Here is a 26,953-nt window from a genome sequence, read left to right as displayed (position 1 = left end):
TGGACTCAGTCGTTTTTGAAAAGATTGAGACATGTGAACCATGTCTATTGGTATATATGCATGAAGAAACTCCATGCAGATGGATCGTTTGGACTCACTTGATTTTGAATCACTTGAGACATGCAGATCATACCACATGGGCAAGATGACTGAAAGGCCTCGTTTTCAGTAAGATGGAACAAGAGAGCAACTTATTGGAAGTAATACATTTTGATGTATGCAGTCCAATGAGTGCTGAGGCATGCAGTGGATATCATTATGTCCTTACTTCACAGATGATTTGAGTAGATGCTGAGATTATTTACTTGATGAAACACAAGTCTGAATTATTGAAAGGTTCAAGTAATTTCAGAGTGAAGTTGAAGATCATCCTGACAAGAGGATAAAATGTCTATGATATGATCATAGAGATATCTGAGTTACGAGTTTGGCACACAATTAAGACATTGTGGAAAGTGTTTCACAATTAATACCGCCTGGAACACCATAGTGTGATGGTGTGTCCGAACATCATAACTACACCCTATTGGATATGGTGCATACCATGATGTCTCTTATCGAATTACCACTATCGTTTATGGGTTAGGCATTAGAGACAACCGCATTCACTTTAAATAGGGCACCACGCAATTCCGTTGAGACGACACCGTTTAGAGAAACCTAAGTTGTCGTCTCTTAAAAGTTTGGGGCTGCGATGCTTATGTGAAAAAGTTTCAGGCTGATAAGCTCGAACCCAAAGCGGATAAATGCATCTTCATAGAAAACCCAAAATAGTTGGGTATACCTCCTATTTCAGATCTGGAAGCAAAAGTAATTGCTTCTAGAAACGAGTCCTTTTTCGAGGAAAAGTTTCTCTCGAAAGAATTGAGTGGGAGGATGGTGGAAACTTGATAAGGTTATTGAACCATAACTTCAACTAGTGTGTAGCAGGGCACAGGTAGTTGTTCCTGTGGCACCTACACCAATTGAAGTGGAAGCTTATGATAGTGATCATGAAACTTCGGATCAAGTCACTACCAAACCTCGTAGGACGACCAGGATGCGTACTACTTCAGAGTAATGCGTAATCCTGTCTTGGAAGTCATGTTGTTGGACAACGATGAACCTATGAGCTGTGGAGAAGCGATGGTGGGCCCATATTCCGACAAATGGTTAGAAGCCATGAAATCCGAGATAAATGGATCTTTAAGAAGAAGACGGACATGGACGGTAATGTTACCGTCTATGAAGCTCGACTTGTGGCAAAGAGTATTTCCACAAGTTCAAGGAGTTGACTACGATGAGATTTTCTCATCCGTAGCGATGCTTAAGTCCGTCGGAATCATGTTAGCATTAGCTGCATTTATGAAAACTGGCAGATGGATGTCAAAACAAGTTTCCTTACCAGTTTTCGTAAGGAAAGGTTGTATGTGATACAATCAGAAAGGTTTTGTCGATCCTAAGGATGCTAAAAGGTATGCTAGCTCCAGCGATCGTTCCATGGACTAGAGCAAGCATCTCGGAGTCAGAATATACGCTTTGATGGAGTGATCAAAGTTTTTGGGTTTATACAAAGTTTGTTAGAAACTTGTATTTACAATAAAGTGAGTGGGAGCGCTACAACATTTCTGATAAGTGTATGTGAATGACATATTGTTGATCCGAAATGATGTAATATTTCTGGAAAGCATAAAGGGTTGTTTGAAAGGAGTTTTTCAAAGGAAGACCTGGATAAAAGCTGCTTACATATTGGGCATCAAGATCTATAGAGATAGATCAAAACGCCCGATGATACTTTCAAAGAACGCACACTGTGACATGATTTTGAAAGAGTTCAAAATAGATCAGCAAAGAAGGAGTTCTTGGCTGTGTTACAAGGTGTGAGTATTGAGTAAGACTCAAGACCTGACCACAGCAGAAGAGAGAGAAAGGACGAAGGTCGTCCCCTATGCTTCAGACGTAGGCTCTACAGTATGCTATGCTGTGTACCGCACATGAAGTGTGCCTTGCCATGAGTTGGTCAAGGGGTACAATAGTGATCCGGGAATGGATCACATGACAGCGGTCGAACTTATCCTTAGTATCTAGTGGACTAAGGATTTTCTCGATTATGGAGGTGAAAAGGAGTTCGTCGTAAAGGGTTACGTCGATGCGAACTTTGACACTAATCCGGATAACTCTAAGTAGTAAACCGGATTCGTATAGTAGAGCAATTATTTGAAATGGCTCCAAATAGCGCGTGGTAGCATCCACAAGATGACATAGATATTCGTGAAGCACACACGGATCTGAAAGGTTCAGACCCGTTGACTAATAACCTCTCTCACAAGCATAACATGATCAAACCAGAACTCATTGAGTGTTAATCACATAGTGATGTGAACTAGATTGTTGACTCTAGCAAACTCTTGGGTGTTGGTCACATGGTGATGTGACCTATGAGTGTTAATCACATGGTGATGTGGACTAGATTATTGACTCTAGTGCAAGTGGGAGACTGTTGGAAATATGCCCTAGAGGCAATAATAAATAGGTTATTATTATATTTCCTTGTTCATGATAATCGTTTATTATCCATGCTAGAATTGTATTGATAGGAAACTCAGATACATGTGTGGATACATAGACAACACCATGTCCCTAGTAAGCCTCTAGTTGACTAGCTCGTTGATCAATAGATGGTTACGGTTTCCTGACCATGGACATTGGATGTCGTTGATAACGGGATCACATCATTAGGAGAATGATGTGATGGACAAGACCCAATCCTAAGCCTAGCACAAGATCGTGTAGTTCGTTTGCTCAGAGCTTTTCTAATGTCAAGTATCATTTCCTTAGACCATGAGATTGTGCAACTCCCGGATACCGTAGGAATGCTTTGGGTGTACCAAACGTCACAATGTAACTGGGTGGCTATAAAGGTGCACTACAGGTATCTCCGAAAGTGTCTGTTGGGTTGGCACGAATCGAGACTGGGATTTGTCACTCCGTGTAAACGGAGAGGTATCTCTGGGCCCACTCGGTAGGACATCATCATAATGTGCACAATGTGACCAAGGAGTTGATCATGGGATGATGTGAGTTACGGAACGAGTAAAGAGACTTGCCGCTAACGAGATTGAACAAGGTATCGGGATACCGACGATCGAATCTCGGGCAAGTAACATACCGATAGACAAAGGGAATTGTATACGGGATTGATTGAATCCCCGACATCGTGGTTCATCCGATGAGATCATCGTGGAACATGTGGGAGCCAACATGGGTATCCAGATCCCGCTGTTGGTTATTGACCGGAGAACGTCTCGGTCATGTCTGCATGGTTCCCGAACCCGTAGGGTCTACACACTTAAGGTTCGATGACGCTAGGGTTATAGGGAATAGATATACATTGTTACCGAATGTTGTTCGGAGTCCCGGATGAGATCCCGGACGTCACGAGGAGTTCCGGAATGGTCTGGAGGTAAAGATTTATATATGGGAAGTCCTGTTTTGGTCACCGGAAAAGTTTCGGGTGATATCGGTAATGTACCGGGACCACCGGGAGGGTCCCGGGGGTCCACCAAGTGGGGCCACCAGCCCCAGAAGGCTGCGTGGGCCAAGTGTGGGAGGGGACCAGCCCCAGGTGGGCTGGTGCGCCCCCCCCCCCCACCAAGGCCCAAGGCGCATGGGAGAGTGGGAGGGGGCAAACCCTAGGTCCAGATGGACCTTAAGGCCCACCCTAACTGCGCCCCCCTCTCCTCCCCTTGGCCGCCCCCTTGGATGGGATCTAGGGCTGGCCGCCACCCCTTGGGGTGGGAACCCTAGAGGGGGCGCAGCCCCCCCCCCATATAGAGTTGAGGTTTGGGGCTGCCCAAGACAGGAGAACGTCTCTCTTTCGGCGCAGCCCTACCCCTCTCCCTCCTCCTCCTCTCCCGCGGTGCTTGGCGAAGCCCTGCGGGATTGCCACGCTCCTCCATCACCACCATGCCGTTGTGCTGCTACTGGACGGAGTCTTCCCCAACCTCTCCCTCTCTCCTTGCTGGATCAAGGCGTGGGAGACGTCACCGGGCTGCACGTGTGTTGAACGCGGAGGCACCGTTCTTCGGTGCTTAGATCGGAATCAACCGCGATCTGAATCGCTACGAGTACGACTCCCTCATCCGCGTTCTTGCAACGCTTCCGCATCGCGATCTACAATGGTATGTAGATGCACTCCCCTTCCCCTCGTTGCTAGATTACTCCATAGATTGATCTTGGTGATGCGTAGAAAATTTTGAATTTCTGCTACGTTCTCCAACAATGACCCAGTTGGAATATGTGTCGTACTCTTTAGGGAGTTCGGCCTCCGTCCATTCGGCGACGAAGTAGGCCAATACTTGGGATTTAATGGCTCGGCGTGGTTTGTATGTTATGTCGAATGGCAGGAGCTCAATGGCCCACTTGGCAATCTTGCCCATAGCGTCGCGGTTGTTTATTATGTCATTGAGTGGTACTTCGGAAGCCACCGTGATCGACCACTCTTGGAAGTAGTGTCGTAGCTTCCGAGATGCCATGAAGACCGCATATGCCATCTTTTGGTAATGAGGGTACCGGGATTTGCATGGTGTGAGGACAGTGGATACGTAGTATACCAGTTTCTGGAGTGGGAATTTGTGTCCGTCCTCCTCTCGCTCAACGACGAGCACCGCGCTCACTACCTGGTGTGTTGCAGAGATGTATAATAGCATCGGTTCGCTGACGTTCGGCGCGGCTAGGATTGGGTTGCTCGCTAAAAGAGCCTTTATTTCTTCCAGTCCGGTCGTTGCCGCATCCGTCCACTCGAAGTGGTCGGTGCGTCGGAGAAGGCGATAAAGTGGCAATGCTTTTTCTCCTAGTCTGGAGATAAAGCGGCTCAAAGCTTCCACACATCCGGTTAGTTTTTGGACCTGTTTAAGGTCTATTGGTGTAGCCAATTGTGACAAAGCTCGGATTTTGGCCGGATTTGCCTCAATTCCTCTATTGGAAACGATGAAGCCCAGCAGTTTTCCAGCAGGAACGCCGAAAACACACTTTTCCAGATTGAGCTTGATGTCATATGTGAGACGCAGGTCATCTATTAATGACTCGACGTGCCTAGTCTTGATGATGACGTCATCCACATATGCTTCTACTATCTTGCCGATTTGTTTCTCCAGGCATGTTTGAATCATGCGTTGGTAGGTGGCGCCGGCGTTTTTGAGCCCGAAGGGCATAGTGTTGAAGCAGAAAGGCCCGTATGGGGTAATGAATGCCGTTGCGGCTTGATCGGACTCCTTCATTTTGATTTGATGGCATCCGGAGTATGCATCGAGGAAACACAGTGAGTCGTGTCCTGCAGTAGCATCAATAATCTGATCGATGCGGGAGAGGGAAAGGGATCCTTAGGGCAGGCCTTGTTGAGGTCTTTGAAATCGACGCATAGGCGCCAGGATTTGTCCTTCTTTGGCACCATCACCAGGTTTGCTAGCCAGTCCGGGTGTTTTATTTCTCTAATGAATCTGGCCTCGATTAACTTGGCTAGCTCCTCCCCCATAGCTTGTCGTTTGGGTTCGGAAAAGCGCCGCAGTGTTTGCTTGACCGGCTTATATCCCTTCAATATATTGAGGCTGTGTTCGGCTAACCTGTGTGGGATTCGTGGCATATCAGAAGGGTTCCAGGCGAATATGTCCCAGTTCTCGCGCAGGAGCGTTCGTAGTTCGGCGTCAACCGTTGGTTCCAGCTGTGCCCCGATGGAAGCTGTCTTCTTGGGGTCCGTCGGGTGGACTTGAAATTTGACTATTTCGTCTACTGGTTTGAAAGAGGTGGATTTGGGCCGCTTATCCAGGATTACGTCGTCCCTATCCACTATGGAGCGTAGTGCGGTTAATTCTTCGGCCGCGAGGGCCTCAGACAGTGCCTCGAGGGCCAGGGATGCGGTTTTGTTTTCGGCGTCGAGGGCTATGTCCGGATCACTGGTGAGAGTGATAATACCGTTGGGCCCGGGCATCTTGAGCTTCATATAGCTGTCATGAGGTATGGCTTGAAAGCGTGTGAATGCGTCTCGCCCCAACAGGGTGTGATATCCATTGTTGAAAGGGGTGAGGGAGTCCTGGATTAAGGGGTCCTCGGACGTCCGGCCTGTTTGACATGGGCTGGACTGATGGGTTGTGAAGATACAAGACCGAAGACTCTTACCCATGTCCGGATGGGACTCTCCTTGGCGTGGATGGCAAGCTTGGCATTCGGATATGAAGATTCCTTTCTCTATAACCGACTTTGTACAACCCTAGTCCCCTCCGGTGTCTATATAAACCGGAGGGTTTAGTCCATAGCGACGATCATAATCATAGATGCTAGACTTCTAGGGTTTTAGCCATTACGATCTCGTGGTAGATCAACTCTTGTAATACTCATATTCATCAAGATCAATCAAGCAGGAAGTAGGGTATTACCTCCATAGAGAGGGCCCGAACCTGGGTAAACATCGTGTCCCCTGTCTCCTGTTACCATCGACCTTAGACGCACAGCTCGGGACCCCCTACCCGAGATCCGCCGGTTTTGACACCGACATTGGTGCTTTCATTGAGAGTTCCGCTGCGTCGTCTTTGAGAGGTTCGATGGCCCCGTCAATCATCTACAACAATGCTATCCAGGGGGAAGTTTTCCTCCCCGGACAGATCTTCGTATTCGGCGGCTTCGCACTGCGGGCCAACTCGCTTGGCCATCTAGAGCAGATCGACAGCTACGCCCCCTGCCATCGAGTCAGGTTTGGAAGCTTGAATTATGTTGCTGATACCCGCGGAGACTTGATCTTCGACGGATTCGAACCCACGGCAGCCGTTCCCTGCCACCACGATGAGCATGACCTAAATCTGCCATCGGACCATACCCGGGAGATAGCACCTGTAAGTGCTCCGGCCCTAGAACCGGAGCAGATTGCGCCATCCGAGGACGGGAAGCTCAACCCCGCCACGGGAGCCGCAGACTCAGCGGCGCTGAAGCCACACATAGACCCAACCTCGAGCATGACTTGCGTCACCGGAACCTCAGATTCGTCTCCGGCCACAGGTTCCGAACTACACGCGCCCACGTCCGTCGAGCCCGATCAGGTGTCGGTCGTCAAATTCAGCGCCGTGGACATCTTCCGGCACTCAAATTTAGGCGATGTGCTGAGCTCATTAAAAACCCTCTCCTTAGCAGGAGACTCACAGCCGAATTATATCCGGTTCGAACTAGGGGTTGATGACGGGGAACTTCGCTTCCCACCCACCTCCCACTTCATAGCCACCGTCGAGGACTTAACCTACATGCTCGATTACGGCTCCGAAGACATCGACGGTATGGACGATGATGCCGGAGAAGAGGAGGCCCAAAACCCGCCGTTTACCGGACGCTGGACGACCACTTCCTCGTATGACGTATACATGGTGGATACACCCAAAGAGAGTACCGGCGACGACAAGGAAGACCCAGTCGAGGATAAACCTCCTGAGATACAACCAAAGCGCTGACGTCAGCGGCGCCGCTCCAAGTCACGCCATGGAAAAGACAGCAATACCAGCACAGGAGAAAACAATACTCCGGACGATGCCGAAGACAATGAAGACCCCGTTGAGCCAACTTCCGAACAGGACGAACGGGAAAACGGGCAAGTGAGCCCTGATGAACAGGCCATAAACGAAGACTCGGAGGACAGTAATTATCTTCCGCTCTCCGAGGATGAGGTGAGCCTCGACAACGAGGATTTTATCGTGCCTAAGGAACCTCTCGAGCGGGAGCGCTTCAAGCGCCAACTAATATCCACTGCAAGGAGCCTGGAAAAGAAGCAGCAACAGCTTCAAGCTGACCAAGATCTGTTCAACGATAGATGGACTAATTGTTGGGAATCGTAGCATAATTTTAAAATTTTCCTACGCTCACCAAGATGCATCTATGGAGTATACTAGCAACGAGGGGAAAGGAGTGCATCTACATACCCTTGTAGATCGCGAGCGGAAGCGTTCCAATGAACGTGGATGACGGAGTCGTACTCGCCGTGATCCAAATCACCGATGACCGAGTGCCGAACGGACGGCACCTCCGCGTTCAACACACGTACGGTGCAGCGACGTCTCCTCCTTCTTGATCCAGCAAGGGGGAAGGAGAGGTTGATGGAGATCCAGCAGCACGACGGCGTGGTGGTGGATGTAGCGGGATGCCGGCAGGGCTTCGCCGAGCATATACGAGAGAGAGAGGTGTTGCAGGGGGAGAGGGAGGCGCCCAAGGCTGTGTTTGTTGCTGCCCTCCCTCCCCCCCTTTATATAGGCTCCCTGGGAGGGGGGGGGGGGCGCCGGCCAGGGATCCCATCTGGATGGGGGCGGCGGCCAGGGGGGGTGACTTACCCCCCAAGGCAAGTGGGGCGCCCCCTTGCCCTAGGGTTTCCAACCCTAGGCGCAGGGGGAAGGCCCATGGGGGGGCGCCCAGCCCACTAGGGGCTGGTTCCCTTCCCACTTCAGCCCACGGGGCCCTCCGGGATAGGTGGCCCCACCCGATGGACCCCCGGGACCCTTCCGGTGGTCCCGGTACAATACCGGTAACCCCCGAAACTTTCCCGGTGGCCGAAACTTGACTTCCTATATATAATTCTTTACCTCCGGACCATTCCGGAACTCCTCGTGACATCCGGGATCTCATCCGGGACTCCGAACAACTTTCGGGTTTCCGCATACACATATCTCTACAACCCTAGCGTCACCGAACCTTAAGTGTGTAGACCCTACGGGTTCGGGAGACATGCAGACATGACCGAGACGCCTCTCCGGTCAATAACCAACAGCGGGATCTGGATACCCATGTTGGCTCCCACATGTTCCACGATGATCTCATCGGATGAACCACGATGTCGAGGATTCAATCAATCCCGTATACAATTCCCTTTGTCAATCGGTATGTTACTTGCCCGAGATTCGATCGTCGGTATCCCAATACCTTGTTCAATCTCGTTACCGGCAAGTCTCTTTACTCGTACCGCAATGCATGATCCCGTGACTAACGCCTTAGTCACATAGAGCTCATTATGATGATGCATTACCGAGTGGGCCCAGAGATACCTCTCCGTCATACGGAGTGACAAATCCCAGTCTCGATCCGTGCCAACCCAACAGACACTTTCGGAGATACCCGTAGTGCACATTTATAGTCACCCAGTTACGTTGTGACGTTTGGCACACCCAAAGCACTCCTACAGTATCCGGGAGTCGCACGATCTCATGGTCTAAGGAAAAGATACTTGACATTGGAAAAGCTCTAGCAAACGAAACTACACGATCTTTTATGCTATGCTTAGGATTGGGTCTTGTCCATCACATCATTCTCCTAATGATGTGATCCCGTTATCAATGACATCCAATGTCCATAGTCAGGAAACCATGACTATCTGTTGATCAACGAGCTAGTCAACTAGAGGCTTACTAGGGACACGTTGTGGTCTATGTATTCACACATGTATTACGATTTCCGGACAATACAATTATAGCATGAACAATAGACAATTACCATGAACAAAGAAATATAATAATAACCATTTATTATTGCCTCTAGGGCATGTTTCCAACACTAATGTCCTGGCAACCGAGGAATATGGCCTCAAGCGCCCAACCAAAAGTTATCTGAAGCGCAAATTGCTACCTCAGTTTGATGACGAGGCGCTGGAGCCCGTACCATCATCGCGCAATGCGGCTGACCGACCACCACGTGGCCGGGACAATGCGGCAACTCAAGCCGAACACCAGCCCGTCCTACCTCACCGTAAAGGCAGAGATAAAACAGCTTGGGGACATACATATGACCTGTGGCAGGACTTGGACAGTAGAGCAGGTCAGAACAGATCGATCTATGGATCGCGGGGGCGTGCCCCGACACGTGACAATGGCTATCTAGCCGGACGCAACAATCATAATCACGTCCTGGCCGAGAACCGTAGACGAACTCCATCCGAGCTACGTCGCGACATGGCCCGATATAGAGGCGCCGCACACCCCCTTTGCTTCACTGACGAGGTAATGGAGCACGAATTCCCATAAGGGTTTAAACCCGTAAACATCGAATCATATGATGGGACAACAGACCCCGCGGTATGGATTTAGGATTTTCTTCTCCATATTCATATGGCCTGCGGTGATGATCTCCATGCCATCAAATACCTCCCACTAAAACTCAAAGGACCAACTCGGCACTGGTTGAACAGTCTGCCCGAAAACTCCATTGGCAGCTGGGTGGACTTGGAAGAAGCCTTCCTTGACAACTTTTAAGGTACATATGTTCGACCTCCGGATGCCGACGACTTAAGTCACATAATTCAACAGCCCGGAGAGTCAGCCAGGAAATTCTGGACTAGGTTCTTAACCAAAAAGAACCAGATCGTCGACTGTCCGGATGCCGAAGCCCTAGCGGCCTTTAAACACAGCATCCGGGATGAATGGCTCGCCCGACACCTCGGCCAAGAAAAGCCGAAGTCCATGGCAGCCCTCACGACGCTTATGACCCACTTTTGCGCGGGCGAAGATAGCTGGCTAGCCCGTAGCAATAACAATGCAAGCGAACGTGGCACTTCGGAAGCCAGAAATAGCAACGGCAAGCCCCGACGCAACAGACACAAGCGTCGAAGCAACGGTGACAATACCGACGACACGGCGGTCAACACCGGATTCAGTGGCTCCAAGTCCGGCCAGCGGAAGAAGCCGTTCAAAAGGAACAATTCGGGCTCATCCAGCTTGGACCGCATACTCGATCGTCCATGCCAGATACACAGCACCCCCGATAAACCAACCAATCACACCAACAGGAATTGCTGGGTTTTTAAACAGGCTGGCAAGATAAATGCCGAGAACAAGGAGAAGGGGTCGCAAAGCGAAGACGATGATGAGGAGCCCCGTCCACCGAATACAGGGGGACAGAAGAAGTTTCCTCTCAGGTCAAAAGGGTGAACATGATATACGCTACCCATATCCATGGTCGTCTATGCGATAGAGCCAATCGCCCCAAAATTTAATCCATGGTCGTCATGCCCGATCACCTTCGATCGCAGGGATCATCTGACCAGTATCCGTCATGGCGGTTCATCCGCACTGGTGCTTGACCCAATAATTGATGGATTCCACCTGACGCGAGTCCTCATGGACGGTGGCAGCAGTCTCAACCTGCTCTATCAGGATACAATGCGCAAAATGGGCATCGATCCATCAAGGATCAAGCCCACCAAAACTACCTTTAAAGGAGTCATACCAGGTGTAGAGGCCCATTATACGGGCTCAATCACACTGGAAGTTGTCTTCGGGTCCCCGAACAACTTCAGAAGCGAAGAGTTGATCTTCGATATCGTCCCCTTCCGTAGTGGCTATCACGCACTGCTCGGACGAACTGCATTCGCTCAATTTAATGCGGTTCCACACTATGCTTATCTCAAGCTCAAGATGCCCGGACCACGCGGGGTCATAATAGTCAATGGAAACACGGAGCGCTCCCTCCGTACTGAAGAACACACCACGGCCCTGGCAACGGAAGTACAGAGCGGCCTTTTAAGGCAGAATTTTAATTCAGCGGCCAAGCTCCCGGACACTGTCAAACGAGTCCGCACTACTCCGCAGCGTCACAGTCCGGCTCGTCAGGAGTCAGACTAGCAATTCGGCATCCATCTCAGTCCTGACCAAATGGCGGCATACGTACCGCGCGTACATAACTATGCACTGAAAATACCATGGACAGAGACGGAGGCATAACCAGACTGTGGTCCACAATACGGCTTCAACCTTCTCCGGACACACATACTTTCACTTTTTCTTTTTTATCCTTTCCAGGTTCCTTCTCCACAGGCCGCTCGCGGCGGCCTGCTCAGCTGTCCTCTCGAAGGATGGATACACCAAGGCGGCAAGTAGCACAGACGTGTGGGGGAATCTCTAGACGTTCTCTTCGACGATCGTCCTACCTGTTTTCAGGACCCGCACGCAGCTCTCCCTTAGTCTCGGCATGTTAAATAGCCAGGTTGCTTATCGCACTATTTGTACAAATACGCTTTGACATATTAACCAAACTATAATGGAAACAGTTTGCGGCCCAACTTCTGCGGCACTAGCTTAGTACTTCATTTTTTCTTGGTAACCTTATCAATTGCACCCGTACACTTTGGTACGCCTTAATTCGCCAGGGGCTTCATTGCGCCCCATACTACGGCAACAAAGTCCGAACACTTTTTATAGTACAGTTCGGCACCCCGAATTTTAGCACTATATGCATCAGCTCCGAATCGTGTCTTTGGTCAATAGTTGGGTTGCCCGGCTCCTGTGCTTACTACCTTACGTTCCGCTATATCGGCTAGGGTAGTAAAGGGAGAACTACTGCGATTGTGTCCTGGTTTATCCGGATGAGCACCTCAGTAGAGAAAGCCGAAAACTGACTGTCATGATGCGGCGAGAGCTGGTCAGCTATTCGGAGGTTAAAAATCTTTTGCGATTTTTTCCGCATTATGCGATGAATCGGCCTTCATCTGATCAGGTGTTCACAACACTCTAGTCTAGATTAAATGATAACTAGGGGTTGCGCCTACATTTTTATTGTCAAACTCCTATGGCTAAGTGAGGGTGATAAAGCCACATAGTCCGATCGCCTGGTTCGTTGCGCTAAACACCTCCTCCAAGGACCAAAAACTTGGATCAAGAGTGTCTAGATTCATCCCGAACACCCCCGTACTACCTACGTGGGGGCTGAAGCCAACGACTGGCCAACTCTCAGATTTAATAAAAACGGCCTCACAGGAGGTAAAATTTTAAATAATAAACAAGCATTATATTACATAATGGCTTTGTTCCATCATCCAAGACAAGATAACATGAATGTATTCATTCAAAGATAATGTCTTTTGAACACTGGCCCTCTACCATGTGAGATCCCTTGAGGACATCATCAAAATACCGCTCTGGCGTGCGGTGCTCCTTGCCAGCGGGCGGTCCCTCGGTCGCCAGCTTAACGGCGTCCATCTTCGCCCACTGTATATTGACACGGGCGAAGGCCATCCGCGCACCTTCGATGCAGATCGACCGCTTGACGGCATCAAGCCGAGGGCAGGCATTGACCAGCCGCTTCATGAGACTGAAGTAGCTGCTGGGTATGGCTTCGGCAGCCCACAGCCGGATTATCAAATCCTTCATGGCTAGTTCGGCCACCCTATGCAGTTCGACCAGATGTTTCAGCTGGTCGCTAAAGGGCACCGGATGTTCGGCGCAAGGTATTGCAACCAGAATAGCTTCTTCGTCGAGCTCCCCTCTTTGGCTTGGAAGAACTCTGCAGCATCGGCAACACTGCGCGACAAATCCGGGTTAGTAAGAGATACCTCTTCTTCACATATTTGCTCTGCATAATGAAGGCCTTACCCGCCGCGATCTTCTTGGCCTCTCGGATTCCTGGAGAGCACCCTGGGCTCTAACCCGGGCATCTTCTGCGCTTTGGCGAGCCTTGGCGAGTTCAGTCTCTTGGTCTGCAATGTTGCGATCCAAGGACTCACATTTATTGACAGCATCCTGGAGCTCCAGCTGGACCTCATCAACCATGGCCTCATGTTTCTCATGGGCGGCTTGCTCCTTTGCCGCTTTCCCTTGGGCCTCGGCTAGCGCCTTCTTGAGGGTTTCCACCTCAGTCGCCGCTCCTACAAATACCATGGCACTATAGTCAACATAAATCACCAATCCTTTCTGATATACAGCAGGTCATTACATACCTTGCCTATCCTCCAGCTGTTTCCTTGCTTGGCCGAGCTCCTCCTCGGCCCGCTCCAGCCTCTGCTTTAGTCCGGAGACTTCGGCAGCATGAGAGGTCGCAGCCAGCAATGATGCCTGCTTATTCACATAGACATATAAGGTTAGTCTCCTACGAAAACTATTTGATCCTCTGTTCAGCTCTTCTTTCTGAACACCGGACAGAGTCTCAGGGGCTACTGTCTATACTATGACATTCTTTTCACATAATTGCGTTGCTTACCTCAAAGCCTGTTAGAAGGATTGTGCAGGCTTCGGTCAGTCCGCTTTTTGCGGACTGAATCTTCTCAATCACCGTACCCATGAGGGTACGGTGTTCCTCAACAATGGAAGCACTTCGCAGCACTTCCAGTAGAATATTCGGTGCCTCTGGTTGGACAGAGGTCACCGGCAGAATGGGCACACCTCCTTCTTTCGAAGAAGGCTACTTGCCGGATTCCGGAGCCGTATAGGTCTCTGGGACCATATTCAGCTGGGGGCCGAATTGGATATGACCCCATCGCCAGTCTCCATGGGGATTTGCTCCCCCATATGTCCGGCGGCCGAGGTTTCACCCTCTGGCGCCGCCCTGACGGCCTCCTGCGTCTCTCCCTGGCCTGGGATCCTTCGGGACAGCACCTCGGTGTCGTCCATGGTCTTGGGAGAGGAGGCCGCCGGAAGGGACCCGTTGTCCATCACCTTCGGGTCCAGCGAATTCCCCGAAGATGAGGATCGCTCGAGGTCGGAACGAGCCGGACTGCAAGTGCATGATTCAACATGTTAAAACTATGAAGTAAAGAGGCTGATATATGAATGCGTCAGGGTCTCTGAGTACTCACGATTCGGCCAGGGGCTTATCTCGGGGGCGCCGCTCTGGGCTGCTATCCATGTCCCACGCGGAGTTATCCGCGAGGGAGACCTTCCCCTTCTTGGACGCTTCTGCCTCCAGATTTGTGGAGGCCGCCCTCTTCTTCCTTCCCCCCTCAGGGGGAGAGTTGCTTTCCTCCTCCTCCTCATCGTCCTCAGCGGCGGAGGAGTGAGTCTCGGCGCCTTCGGACGTCACGTCCGAAGCGCCCTTGCGACGGAGACCACTTCTGGTCTCCTTGGCCTTTTTCTTGGCCTTCTTCTCCGGCGCCTGGTAGGGCGCCAGAACCAGCATCTTTGTCACAAGCGGGATGGCTGGTTCCTCGGGCAGCGGAGCCAGACACTGAATCCGCTCCGCCTTCTTTGTCCAGCCCTGAAAAAATAAGTAGGGAGGCTTAGGCACCTTCCCTGAAAAAGCAAGTAAAGGATACACCTTGAAATGCGAAAGACTTACCGGACTGGCGGGATGGGCCAGGTCGTGCCCACGGTCCTTGGTCGTCTTCGGCCACGTCTCGTTGGCCTTGAAGAGCACCTTCCAGATATCTTCGTGCGTAGTTCCGAAGAACCGCTGCAAGGTCTGGTGCTCGGCCGGATCGAACTCCCATAGATGGCAAGCCCGACTCTGGCAATGGAAGGATCCGGCGAACTAGCATCACCAGGATCACGTTGACGAGCTTCATGTTCTTGTCCACCATGCTCTGGATGCGCCTCTGCAGCGCTGTCAGCTCGTCCGAGAAAGCCCAATTTAGGCCCTTCTCTAGCCAGGAAGTGAGCCGCATTGGGGCGCCGGACTTGAATTCGGGAGCCGCGGCCCAGGTGGCGTCGCGGGGCTCCGTGATATAGAACCACAGTTGCTGCCACCCTTTGACGGTCTCCACAAAGGAGCCTTCGGGCCATGTGACATTGGGCATCTTGCTCACCATGGCGCCTCCGCACTCTGCGTGTTGGCCACCCACCACCTTCGGCTTCACATTGAAAATCTTTAGCCACAATCCGAAGTGGGGTGGGATGCAAAGGAAAGCCTCGCACACGACAATAAATGCAGAGATGTTGAGGATGGAATTTGGGGCTAGATCATGGAAATCTAGCCCGTAGTAGAACATGAGGCCGCAGACGAAAGGGTGGAGAGAAAACCTAGCCCGCGGACGAAGTGGGGGATGAACACTACCCTCTCATAGGGCTCCGGGGTGGGGACGATCTGTCCCTCGGTCGGAAGCCGGTGGGCGACCTCCTGGGCCAAATATCTAGCCTCCCGGAGCTGGGTAATGTCCTTCTCCTTGACGAGGAGACCATCCACTTGCCTTGCGCTCTAGATCCGGACATGATCGGAGTGCTTTCTTGAGGCAGAAGAGATGAGGACTTGGGTGTTGGAGCTCGAGAATGGGTGGGCAGAGAGAGAGAAGGCGTGGGTGAAAGGGGGTGAATCCTTATCTCCTTATAAAGGCAGTGAATATCAAGCGCCTCCCACTCGCCTTAAAACTCGCCTGTTTCCCAAGGGTCATGCAGACGACACGGTTGGATTACCCACGCCCGTATTGATGAGAATCCCGTGATAAGGGGACACGATCTTTGCTTTGACAAGATGTGCCCATAAAACCGCATCTTGGAACATGGAGCGGCAGGCCGAAAAACGGTTCGAAATAATGACCGGGTGGTGACGTGGTGTCATGCTACAAAAAGTTGTCAGTAGATTGGACTCGTGAAATATTATACTCTCTGCGGTGGTATGTGGTACTTGTTTTGCAGAGCCGGACACGTTCTTTGTGTTCGAAGGCTGTTTTGGAGTATTTGGAGGAGGAACCCGCCTTGCAATGCCGAAGACAATCTCCGCGCCGGACACCTCGTCATTGAAGCCTGGTTTAGGGGCTACTGAGGGAGTCCTGGATTAAGGGGTCCTCGGACGTCCGGCGTATTTGACATGGGCCGGACTGATGGGCTATGAAGATACAAGACCGAAGACTCTTACCCGTGTCCGGATGGGACTCTCCTTGGCGTGGATGGCAAGCTTGGCGTTCATATATGAAGATTCCTTTCTCTGTAACCGACTTTGTACAACCCTAGTCCCCTCCGGTGTCTATATAAACCGGAGGGTTTAGTCCATAGCGACGATCATAATCATACAGGCTAGACTTCTAGGGTTTTAGCCATTACGATCTCGTGGTAGATCAACTCTTGTAATACTCATATTCATCAAGATCAATCAAGTAGGAAGTAGGGTATTACCTCCATAGAGAGCGCCCGAACCTGGGTAAACATCGTGTCCCCTGTCTCCTGTTACCATCGACCTTAGACGCACAGTTCGGGACCCCCTACCCGAGATCCGCCAGTTTTGACACCGACAATGGGCCACTTGGAAGGTTATCTCCTCGGACCGATAGTTCTCCGGCGTGCCGAATACCACGTCAAGTGTAATTTTTCCTGCGCATCGCGCCTCCCGACTGGGAATGATTCCTCGGAAGGTCGTATTACTTTGCTCGATGCGGCTCCTGCCTATTTCCATTTTATTGAGTGTGTCCTCGTAGATGAGGTTTAGCCTGCTATCGCCGTCCATGAGCACTTTAGTGAGCCGAAAGCCATCCACAATTGGATTGAGGACCAGGGCGGCTGGTGCCCGGACTGACCGGAATTTTGGTTCATCACTGGCATTGAAAGTTATGGCCGTGTCGTTCCAGGGGTTTATTGCTGTGACTTGGCAGACTTCGGCGAGGTCGCGGAGTGCCCTCTTGCGCCGATTATTTGAAGCGAAAGTCTCGAAGACCGTCAATACTGAGGTCGGTCCTCCGGGGGGTGTTGCTCTGGGGTGTCTTTGGTGAGGATATCCTCGCCGCTCTTGGCCACTTGCTAGAGTATCCAACATGCTCTAAGTCTGTGGGTTGGTACGGTATCCGGTGTTGTGTGTATTTTGCATGGCCTATCGAGCCATCCCTCCAGAACGGTTCCGCGTCCCGTAGTGGGCTTAGTTTTCTTCACTATGGGGTCGGGTGCCCCGCGAGGGTGTATCCTTTTTGCTCGCTAGGGGGGTTGAGTGGAGATCGGTGGTTCCCAGCGAGCTATCTGAGTTTTCCAAGCACTTTCCATTGCGCAGTACTTCTGTACTATGGTTGCCAAGTCAGCGAAGTGTAATACGCGACGGCGGTTGATGGCGTTGAGGATTCCTTCGTCCGTGCAATTATTGCAGAATACTGAGATCGCGTCCTCGTCGCGGCAATCTTTAATCTTGTCTTTGACAAGGAGGAATCTGGCCCAAAAGTGATGGACTGTTTCCTGAGACTGTTGTCGTACGTACATGAGGTCGCATATATCTGGAGGGCCAGAATTGCTTGACGAATATTGCTTGTGGTGGGTGGGTGGCTTTAAATCCGATCCCTGACCCAATTTTGAGTTCGGAGTTCGAAGAACTTCCGAGCTTATTAGTTCGGGCTCCGGGATGTTAGATGATTTTCCAGGCTCGACGCCCGATTCTAGTTTCGGGGGACCGGGAGAGTCGTCCCACAGACTGGTATCCGGCTCTTCGAGCTCAGAAATCTGAACACAACTCGTCTTCAACATAGGGGAAGAGTTGTTGTTTTGCTCCTCTACGACCGCTATCTGATGGGTGATCGGCGGAGATTTGATTTCTCTCTGATCGGGTTTATGCCCAATCCGATCATAGTCTGTAGCGACGCCCATGGCGGCGATGCGATCCAGGAGTTCGTTTAAAGATGACAACTCCGCCGGATCCATCCGTTTGGAGTATTCGGAGTCAACACGGAGACGATTTTCAATGACCTGAGAAGTCATCATCGGCTTGACAGCCGAGCGGGTGGTCATGGTAAAGCCGCCCAGCCAGAGGGTTTGGCCTGAGGACAGGGCTCTTCTGGAGGTGATACTGTCCTTGATAACAAGGCGAGTCATCAATCTTGTCTTCAACGCCACAGTGGAACTCTCAATGAAAGCACCAATGTCGGTGTCAAAACCGGCGGATCTCGGGTGGGGGGTCCCGAACTGTGCGTCTAGGGTCGATGGTAACAGGAGACGGCGGACACGATGTTTACCCAGGTTCGGGCCCTCTCGATGGAGGTAATACCCTACTTCCTGCTTGATTGATCTTGATGAATATGAGGATTACAAGAGTTGATCTGCCACGAGATCGTAAGGGCTAAACCCTAGATGTCTAGCCTGTATGATTGACTCTACGGACTAACCCCTCCGGTTTATATAGACACTGGAGGGGCCTAGGATTGTACAGAGTCGGTTTACAGAGAAAGGAATCTTCATATCCGAACGCCAAGCTTGCCTTCCACGCAAAGGAGAGTCCCATCCGGACACGGGAGTGTCGTCTTCTGCCTTGTATCTTCACGGCCCATCAGTTCGGCCCACGTCACATAGACCGGACACCCGAGGACCCCTTAATCCAGGACTCCCTCAGTGCCCTTGGAGGCGGAGACCGAACCTTTACAAACAAGGTTGGGGCAATCTCCACAACTTAATTGGAGGCTTCCAACGACACCACGAAGCTTCACCACAATGGAATATGGCTCCGCGGTGACCTCAACCGTCTAGGGTGCTCAAACACCCAAGAGTAACAAGATCCGCAAGGGATTAGTGGGGGGAATCAAATATCTCTGGGTGGAAGTGTAGATCGGGGCCTTCTCAACTAATCCCTAGAAAATCAACAAGTTTGATTGGCTAGGGAGAGAGATCGGGCGAAAATGGAGCTTTGAGCAACAATGGAGCTTGGGAAGGGAAGAGGTAGTCAACTTGGGGAAGAAGACCCCCCTTATATAGTGTGAGGAAAAATCCAACCATTACCCACCTACTCAGCCCGCGACAGGCGGTACTACCGCACATACCCACGGTACTACCGCACAGGCATGCGGTACTACCGCTTGGAAGTGCGGTACTACCGCTCGCGCAGCAGGAGCCAGGTGAGGCCCTGTTGCACAAGGAAATGAGTGGTACTACCGCGCATCGTTGCGGTACTACCAGAAGGCAGGGCTCATTCTGGGTTGGGAAGGCACGGACTAATAAAAGTACATCCGTGGCTACTTCCAATGAGTTTCGGACTGTGCAAAGATCCGGCACGGTACTACAACTCACAGGGAGCGGTACTACCACGTACGGCGCGGAAGTAAAAAATTACTTCCGCCCCTACTTCCGCTCAAGCTACCGTTCTGGGCCAGAGGCCACGGTACTACCGCATGCTAGGCGCAGTACTACCGCACTCACGGTACTACCGCTGCCATGGGCGGTACAGAACAGTAGCACTAGGAAGCCTTCGTCTTTGCAATGACAAGGGAAACAAGTGGTGCTCCAATGAAGCAAGGAAAGGTGGTGCAAAGGAACAGATGTGTACGTGTTGATTCCACCCTAACCTTTCGGAAGCGGACCCCCTCTTAATAGTACGGCTTTCCTATGTCTCAACTCCACCGAAAAGAAACCTAGAGAAATGTCGTCTTCGATAGGCTCCGAGGGGCACCGAATCGTCTTCTGCCTATACATGAGATATCTGAAATGCTCAATGCACACGATTGGTCCGCAAATGCATTGTCATCAATCACCAAAACCACTTAGGGAGAAATATGCCCTTACACTATCAGTGGAGGCAGTCAATGGTTTGGCCATGGTGTGTTGATCTAGTGCTCGTTGAAGAAGGTTTCTACAAAATTTGTATCCCAGACAGAAAAGAATTTATGAAACAGTCGGGCGATAACGGGCTCTGGAATATATCCTCGTGTATCGTCTTTCTCCTAGCATGCCAAACAATCCAAACCATGACCACCATTCTAATGAACTCGCCATGTGGTATGGAATTGTGCAATGTGAAGATCCAGCCTTTTGCATCTGGATCCTGGTTAGGAAACATATGTGTTTAACCAAACTTGCAGGAGAAAGAGCCCAAACACTCCTTGCCATGGAACGATGGTAAAGGAGCTTGCCCACTGGTATGGAGTGTTGCGCCAAATGCCACAAGAACACCCTGATTTTGCTTGGCACATAGATCTTCCATAAAAGAAGTCGAACTATTATTTTCTCAATCCATTTGATGACCCTTGTTGCCCTTCCAGCCAGCTTTCTCTGCTCAACTTAGTATGCAAAATCATTCGATGGGCAGATCAAACTGAAAAAACACCACGACCGTCCTTACTCCAAGCCCAAAAATCGTCTACCCTCCTCGTGCATAGCAGGATCTTCAGAATCTCTTCAGCGTCTATGGGAATGAATATTGTCTTCACTACATCCTCTCGCCAGGATGACTAGAAGGCATCAATAAGCTCTGAAACGAGCACATGAGGGGTAGCCACCATATATGTAAGAGGGTGCATGAAATTCCGCCTCGGTAACCAATTATCGGCCCAAATCCTTGTAGTCTCGCTAGTGCCAATCCTTCTAATGATTCCCCGCGAAAGGATGTTTCTACCGTCAAGGATTGCCCTCTAGATCTGGGAAGGGTACTACCCCAGCTCCGCCTCAAGTAAAGAACAACTAGGATAATATACGGCCTTCAAGATTTTAGCGCTGAGAGATTGGGATGGTGTAAGAGTCTCCACGCCTGTTTGGATAGAAAAGCCAAGTTAAAATTTCCATGTCTCGAAAGCCAAGTCCTCCTAGATGCTTCGGGCATTTCATTACATCCCATGAAACAGAAACCGGTTTTCTCCTTCCCTGCTTACTCCCCCATCAGAACTATCGTATGATAGAGGTTACGCTCTCGCGTAAACCCCTGGGTAGCCTAAAGCATACCATGGAGTAGGCAGGTATAGAATGTGCCACTGACTTGATTAAAACCTTCTTACCAGCTACCGTAAGGAGCTTCTTCATCCAACCTTTAAACTTTTCCCACACACGATGCCTAGGTATTTAAATGTCCCATTCTTTGAGTGTCCAACATTTGTAGGCACGCCCAAATATCTGTCATTTAGAGACTCATTTTGCACATTCAGAGCCACCTTCGCTATTTCACGTAAAGGTTGTGGACACCCTCTACTAAAAAATATAGATGACTTCTCATTGTTCACCTGTTGTCCCGAAGCATTACAATATGTATTCAACAAGTTTGACCCGACATTTGCTCCCTCAACACTTGCCTTGAATAGCAGCAGGTTGCCATCTGCAAACAAAAGATGGTTAATAGCAGGAGTTGTGGGGTCCACCTTAATACCACCAAGCACCGAGGACTGAAAACTAAATTTTAAAAGGCACAAAAGGCCTTCTGCTGCAATTAAGAAAAAAAAGGGGAAACTGGGTGTCCCTAGCGAATGCCTCTCGTGTGTTAAATTGTTCAAGTTTCTCTCCATTGAAAAGAACTGAGAAGGATACATACTTAACCATACCCATAATTGTGTCAATCCATGCTGGCGCAAACCCCAACTTGCTCATAATAGCTTGGAGATAGTAACACCCTAATCTGTCATAACCATTCATCATGCCTAGCTTTAATGCACATAAGCTATTTGTCTTGGCTCTTCTTCATAAAGTGCTAGCATTCGTAAGCACATATGATGTTATCAATGATTAGCCTCCTGGGAATAAAAGCAGACTGCTCCTCAGAAATTATGTTAGGCAAAAGCAGACTTGCAAAATAATTTAGTTCTTGGTTTAAAGTGGGCTTTCATGATTGGAGCGACGGGTCATCTAGTGTAATGTAAAGATTGAAGGTTTATTGAGATGATTTAAAACAATTATTATTTTGCAAAATCTTATATCTATGACTCCAAAATACGAAATTGCAACACCATTGCCATGCCCTTGCTGGTAGCAACGAAAAATGGGGTTGTCCTAGCCAGCGGCAACGAGACTGGGTTCTCTTAGTTAGCGGCAACTAAAAGAGACTCCTAGGCCCATGCAAGCACACAACTGAACATGAGAACATCCTTATCGTGTCGGAGCTCCCCTGGCCGAACACTCGCGTCCGCAAGACCACATCAACGATGAGAATCTGATCAGATGAAGAAGAGCTCAAACCGTGCATCGTGGAGGATGAATCTCGTTGTTTAATCTACATCAAACACCATAGGACTACATCATGCTCGGTGAGAAAAATTCCAGTTACTCACACTCATACTCAACGGTGGAGCTTGGTGCATCTCAGGGGCACCCCCCCCCCCCCCCCCACCCCACACACACACGCACAAATGGCACATGTGTGCAAAAGTCTTATATTATAAATTTTTGTGTGTTTGCCCCCTACCGCAGACAACTTCGTCAAGCTCCGCTACTACATCTACACATCTAGATCTTGCTAACCTCCTACACATTGTCCATGGGTTGGATGTCATCATTGACCATGTGCACCAAGATCCATGCCATCCGTGGGCATGAATCAGATGCCAACTCCGGCATCACCTTGACGCGATCATTAGAATTCTGACATGAACTTTTGATGTCACTTTGTTAGACACTCTAAACCAAATGTCGATCAGGTGCCAAGTCATTGTGCGACGGACGGCAAGAAAGGAGAAAGACATATAAATTGGTTGAACAAGCTAATGTCGATGATTGACATTCTGTTCACAATGGAGCGAGAGAGCTTTGGAGATCCAACTGACTCAAGGCTCAACTGATCTAAGATCGCAAGGATAAGTCTTACAAAATGAAAACAGATTCATTATTTATACCAAAAGTAACTAAGTTATATTTTAATACAAAATCAACACCACAGCAACTTTTTGTACATCAGCATCTGCATGGTACTGTTAACAAAACATCTTACCACGGCGATCTATGTACCGATTATTGTTGCACCTTATATTTACACATGGAACTCGTACAAGTCTGCACATTTTATTCTTCCACGTGGACTGACACCTCGGTCGCTCCCTGTGCTAAAACAAACGGGCTGCCGAGGAGCAGCTGCAGGCAAGACAAGCATAGAAACAGCCTTCAGACTTACGACGCGCTAAGCCTGAGCGACTCGAACGAGTGCTCGAGCTGAGCAGTGCCGCCGGCCGCCTGCCGGAGCAGGTTCTTCACCGACTCCACCCACTCCTGCTTGTGCATCCTGCTCTCGCACTCGAACTCGACCAGGCCCTGCGCCGTCCTCAACCCGAAGTGGCGGTTCTCCGGCGCCGCTGTCGCAGAGTCCGGCATGCCGCAGGGCTTGTGCCCCGGCGGCCACGCCGGCATGTCGCCGTGCACGCCGTACACGACGCTCCTCTTCTTCTTGGAGAAGGCGCCGCCGATGTGCTTGCTCTTGAGCTTCACGATCACCTGCGACCTCTTGTTGATGTACACGGACACTCGCTTCCAGCGCAGAGCGCCGCCTTTCCGGCTGCGCTTGAGGAGCGTCCCTTCCTTGCACCATATGTCCGCGCCGCAGCTGCCGGCCTTCTCGGAGGGCGCCACCGCCGCTTTGCTCCTCGCCTCCCGCTGCTCTCTCAGCCTCAGCGCCGTGGCTCCTCGTAGAGCTGCCGCCATTTAGCAATGTCACACCCCGGCACGCGTAACTCGCAATCTCATACGTACTATGTAAGAGACAGTATGGCGTGCGTGTTTTCTCACCTGTTGCAGCGGCGGCGGTGAGGGTCAGGAGATCGCCGGGGCTCCGGACGTCGACGGCGCCCTCGACGGCGGAGGCCACCTGGTCGTGGTCTGCCCCGGCGAGCTCGGCAAACTCGATGCAGTGCGAGGCCAGAAGTTGCGTGGCGGATGCCAGCGCGGCGTCCATCTTAGCGTCCTCTCCGTCCTCCGGGTTCGCGGCTCCCGCCGCGAGGGCAGCGACCGCGGCAGCCACGCTGGCCACGGAGACCGCCGCATGGACGCGCGCCCGCTCGGCACGGGCCTTGTCGACCCTGCTGCCCCCGTCCTTGTGGTGGAACCACCTGCCGATCGTGTGGTGGTGCGCGGAGATCGCGCTCCTGCTCCTGCAAGTCTGCACACGCAAATTGTGATGCATGTCAGCTTATTTTGCACAACTCTACTGGACAATACGTGAGCAGAGCACTTGGCAATTGCCTGTGATCTTACACGCTTTTTGGGGCTGCCGGTGCCGGAAGCGGCGGCGAGCGCGAGCGTCTCCGGCATGAGCATCCCGGAGAGGCGATCGACGACGAAGTTGGAGCTCCGCCTCCCGCCGCCGACCGCCAGCACCTTGGATAGGTCCGACGCGGAGACGCTCCACGACCGCGACAGGAACTCCATGGGCTCCACCGGCGTCTGCGGCGACTGCACTGCGCCGGCGCCGTCCATGAGCAGCAGGTGATCCCTCCTCTTGGTCCTCCCCAACAGGTACCCTTCCATCCTCACTTCTCTCCTACCGTTCGCTAGCTGTCGCACTGTGTGTCCTTTGATGCCTCTCGCTGGTGATCGATATGTCGCTGATGCGTGCCTCGCCGGCTACTTATGGAGCCCGGCGAGCGGAGGCCGCACGAAGCACCGGAAAGAGGCTGCTTGGGCGGCAGGACACACCAAGGCTTCGGTATCCGACGGAGCTGCCGCCCCTGTCGCGTCGCAGCGTCGGGTCGGGCGACACGTAGCGCTGTCACGGCGTCGCTTGCGGTTGCGGAGTAGCCATTGCGGTCCGTGTACGCTGCACCGGAGAGATGGGACGGTGTTGTAGGAGACAGGCTCGTCGGGATTTGGTTATTTCTCTTGCATCGTGGAGTATAAAAGTTGAACGAACGAAAGGACACCTAGGAATCGTGAGCCTGCCAGTCCTACATTCTTTCCTAATTTATTCATTCAGTTTTGTAGTGCTATCTGAGCCGGCCAGCCCAGAGATTAATCTAAAGTCGGAGCAAACGGACATGAGTCAGAACGTGGGACGGGCTCCTAAACATCCAATTTGTCACTTGACTTGCCACATGTCTCCACAATCTGACGCCACGTATATTATGGTAGCAAAAGGACGTCTGCGATCACTAAGCGAAAACAATACAGTATGATCTTTATGCAGTAAATATAGGACCGAAACGGAGCGGAAACTTTCCACTTTTCCTAAGAAAAACAGAAATAGATAGGAAATGTGAAAAAAAAGGAATTTGCAAAATGGAAATGTAAATTGAACTTTTTATTTAAAATGAAATAAAAAATGGAACGGTATTTTCGGATGAAACAGACACGAAAATGAAACTTCTCGTTTCCGCGAATATGTTTCCGTTTTATGTTTGCTTTGTAGCCCAACCACTACACAATGGCGCGATGAGCGAAAGTTGCCATGTGAGCCCAACTTCTACTACCACACACTTATTCAAATGGACACACACAATTGTCAAGTACTATTACAATACTACGCTATTCTTCTAAAAAATCATAATCATGTTAGTTTGTAACCATGTTAATAATTTGATTAAGTCTGTTGGTTTGTTTGTGTTTTTATCTTCGGTTCAAGGGGTTTTTAATTTCGGTCAACACCTATTTTCATTGTCATGTCCGCTCCCGCTCCGTGTTCATTTTCTGATAGTATTTGTTTTCATATTCATTTCCATTTGATGTATTCGTTTATACTTCTGCAAAACAATGAAAAGAAAATGTGGTAGCACCTAGTTCCATCTACTTCTGCTCTGTTTTCATCTCTACCGATAAACCCAATTCTACTTACCAGTTTTTGAGCACTGTTTTGGGTGGTTTGGATTTTTTTTTGGTATTGCCTTCCTCCTTGGGGGAGATCCGACAGGATCTTACTTGGGGTTAGTAAGGCTTCTCTTCATGCTAGGAAGATGGATGTGGGTGATTATGCTATCAAGTTTCACGTGTGGTCGAAATTTGACGGTTTTGATTTGGGTATCGTTGCGGTTCATGGAGCGGCGCAGCCTAAGCACAATCCCACCTTCCTGGCCGAATTAGGAAGTATCTACGGGGATGGGAATTTTCCCATTTTGACAGGAGAAGATTTTAATATTATTCTTCGAGGCTACGAGTTGGTGGTAGATAACCATTCATGTTTAATGCTATTCTTGTGAAGCTTGACTTGCGAGAGATAACTCTTACGGGTCGATAGTATACTTGGGCTAATAATATAGAGAATCCAACTTATGAAACGTTGGACCGTGTTTTAGCAAGCATGGAATGGGAACACAAATTTCCTCTCGTAACGGTACGGGCATTACAAAGGGGTTTGTTGGATAATACACCTTCACTCATTGACTCCGGTGAGGCAGCTTATGTCGGGAACAAGATGTCCCTGTCTTTTGAATTGTCGTGGTATGAAAAGGAAGGACTTCTGGAGTTGGTGGTTTCAGAATGGGCTAAAAATATATGTAACATGAATGTTGAATGATGGAAGTACAAAATTAGGCATCTTAGATAGTTTTGTGTGGATGGGCTAAGAATGCGAGTGGGTTTTATAAAGTTGAAAAGGAGAGCCTCATTAGCCTTATCAACGAGTTAGACAGCAAGCCTGATGTGGCAACCCTCTTGTCAAGAGAGTGTGCTGCTAAAAGAGGCTGGAG

At 50.4% G+C, this 26,953-nt stretch overlaps 1 protein-coding gene across 1 annotated transcript; it reads right to left on the bottom strand.

The window, feature by feature from the left end:
* Positions 1–23,172: 23,172 nt before the first annotated feature.
* LOC109775846 (VAN3-binding protein-like) lies at positions 23,173–25,113 on the bottom strand. The gene is made up of 3 exons (XM_020334543.4): positions 24,531–25,113; positions 24,066–24,435; positions 23,173–23,971 (listed from the first exon to the last, which is right to left on the bottom strand). The coding sequence occupies exons 1-3, from the start codon at positions 24,801–24,803 to the stop codon at positions 23,454–23,456; spliced, it is 1,161 nt and encodes a 386-aa protein (XP_020190132.1). The 5' UTR covers positions 24,804–25,113; the 3' UTR covers positions 23,173–23,453.
* Between the last annotated feature and the right edge of the window lie 1,840 nt (positions 25,114–26,953).

The sequence above is a fragment of the Aegilops tauschii genome, chromosome 6 (genome assembly GCF_002575655.3).
Source record: "Aegilops tauschii subsp. strangulata cultivar AL8/78 chromosome 6, Aet v6.0, whole genome shotgun sequence".
Taxonomy (NCBI): Eukaryota; Viridiplantae; Streptophyta; class Magnoliopsida; order Poales; family Poaceae; genus Aegilops; species Aegilops tauschii.
The sequence above is the reverse complement of the archived record's forward strand: the minus strand, read 5'-3'. Positions and strand labels throughout refer to the sequence as shown.

Bases quoted from the DNA above. Each gene is read 5' to 3' on its own strand.
- LOC109775846 (XM_020334543.4), bottom strand. From the start codon at position 24,803: ATGGAAGGGTACCTGTTGGGGAGGACCAAGAGGAGGGATCACCTGCTG. The intron at 24,436-24,530 runs GTAAGATCACAG...TTGCGTGTGCAG, and splicing joins CCGGCAGCCCCAAAAAGCGT to ACTTGCAGGAGCAGGAGCGC. The intron at 23,972-24,065 runs GTGAGAAAACAC...AAATGGCGGCAG, and splicing joins CACCGCCGCCGCTGCAACAG to CTCTACGAGGAGCCACGGCG.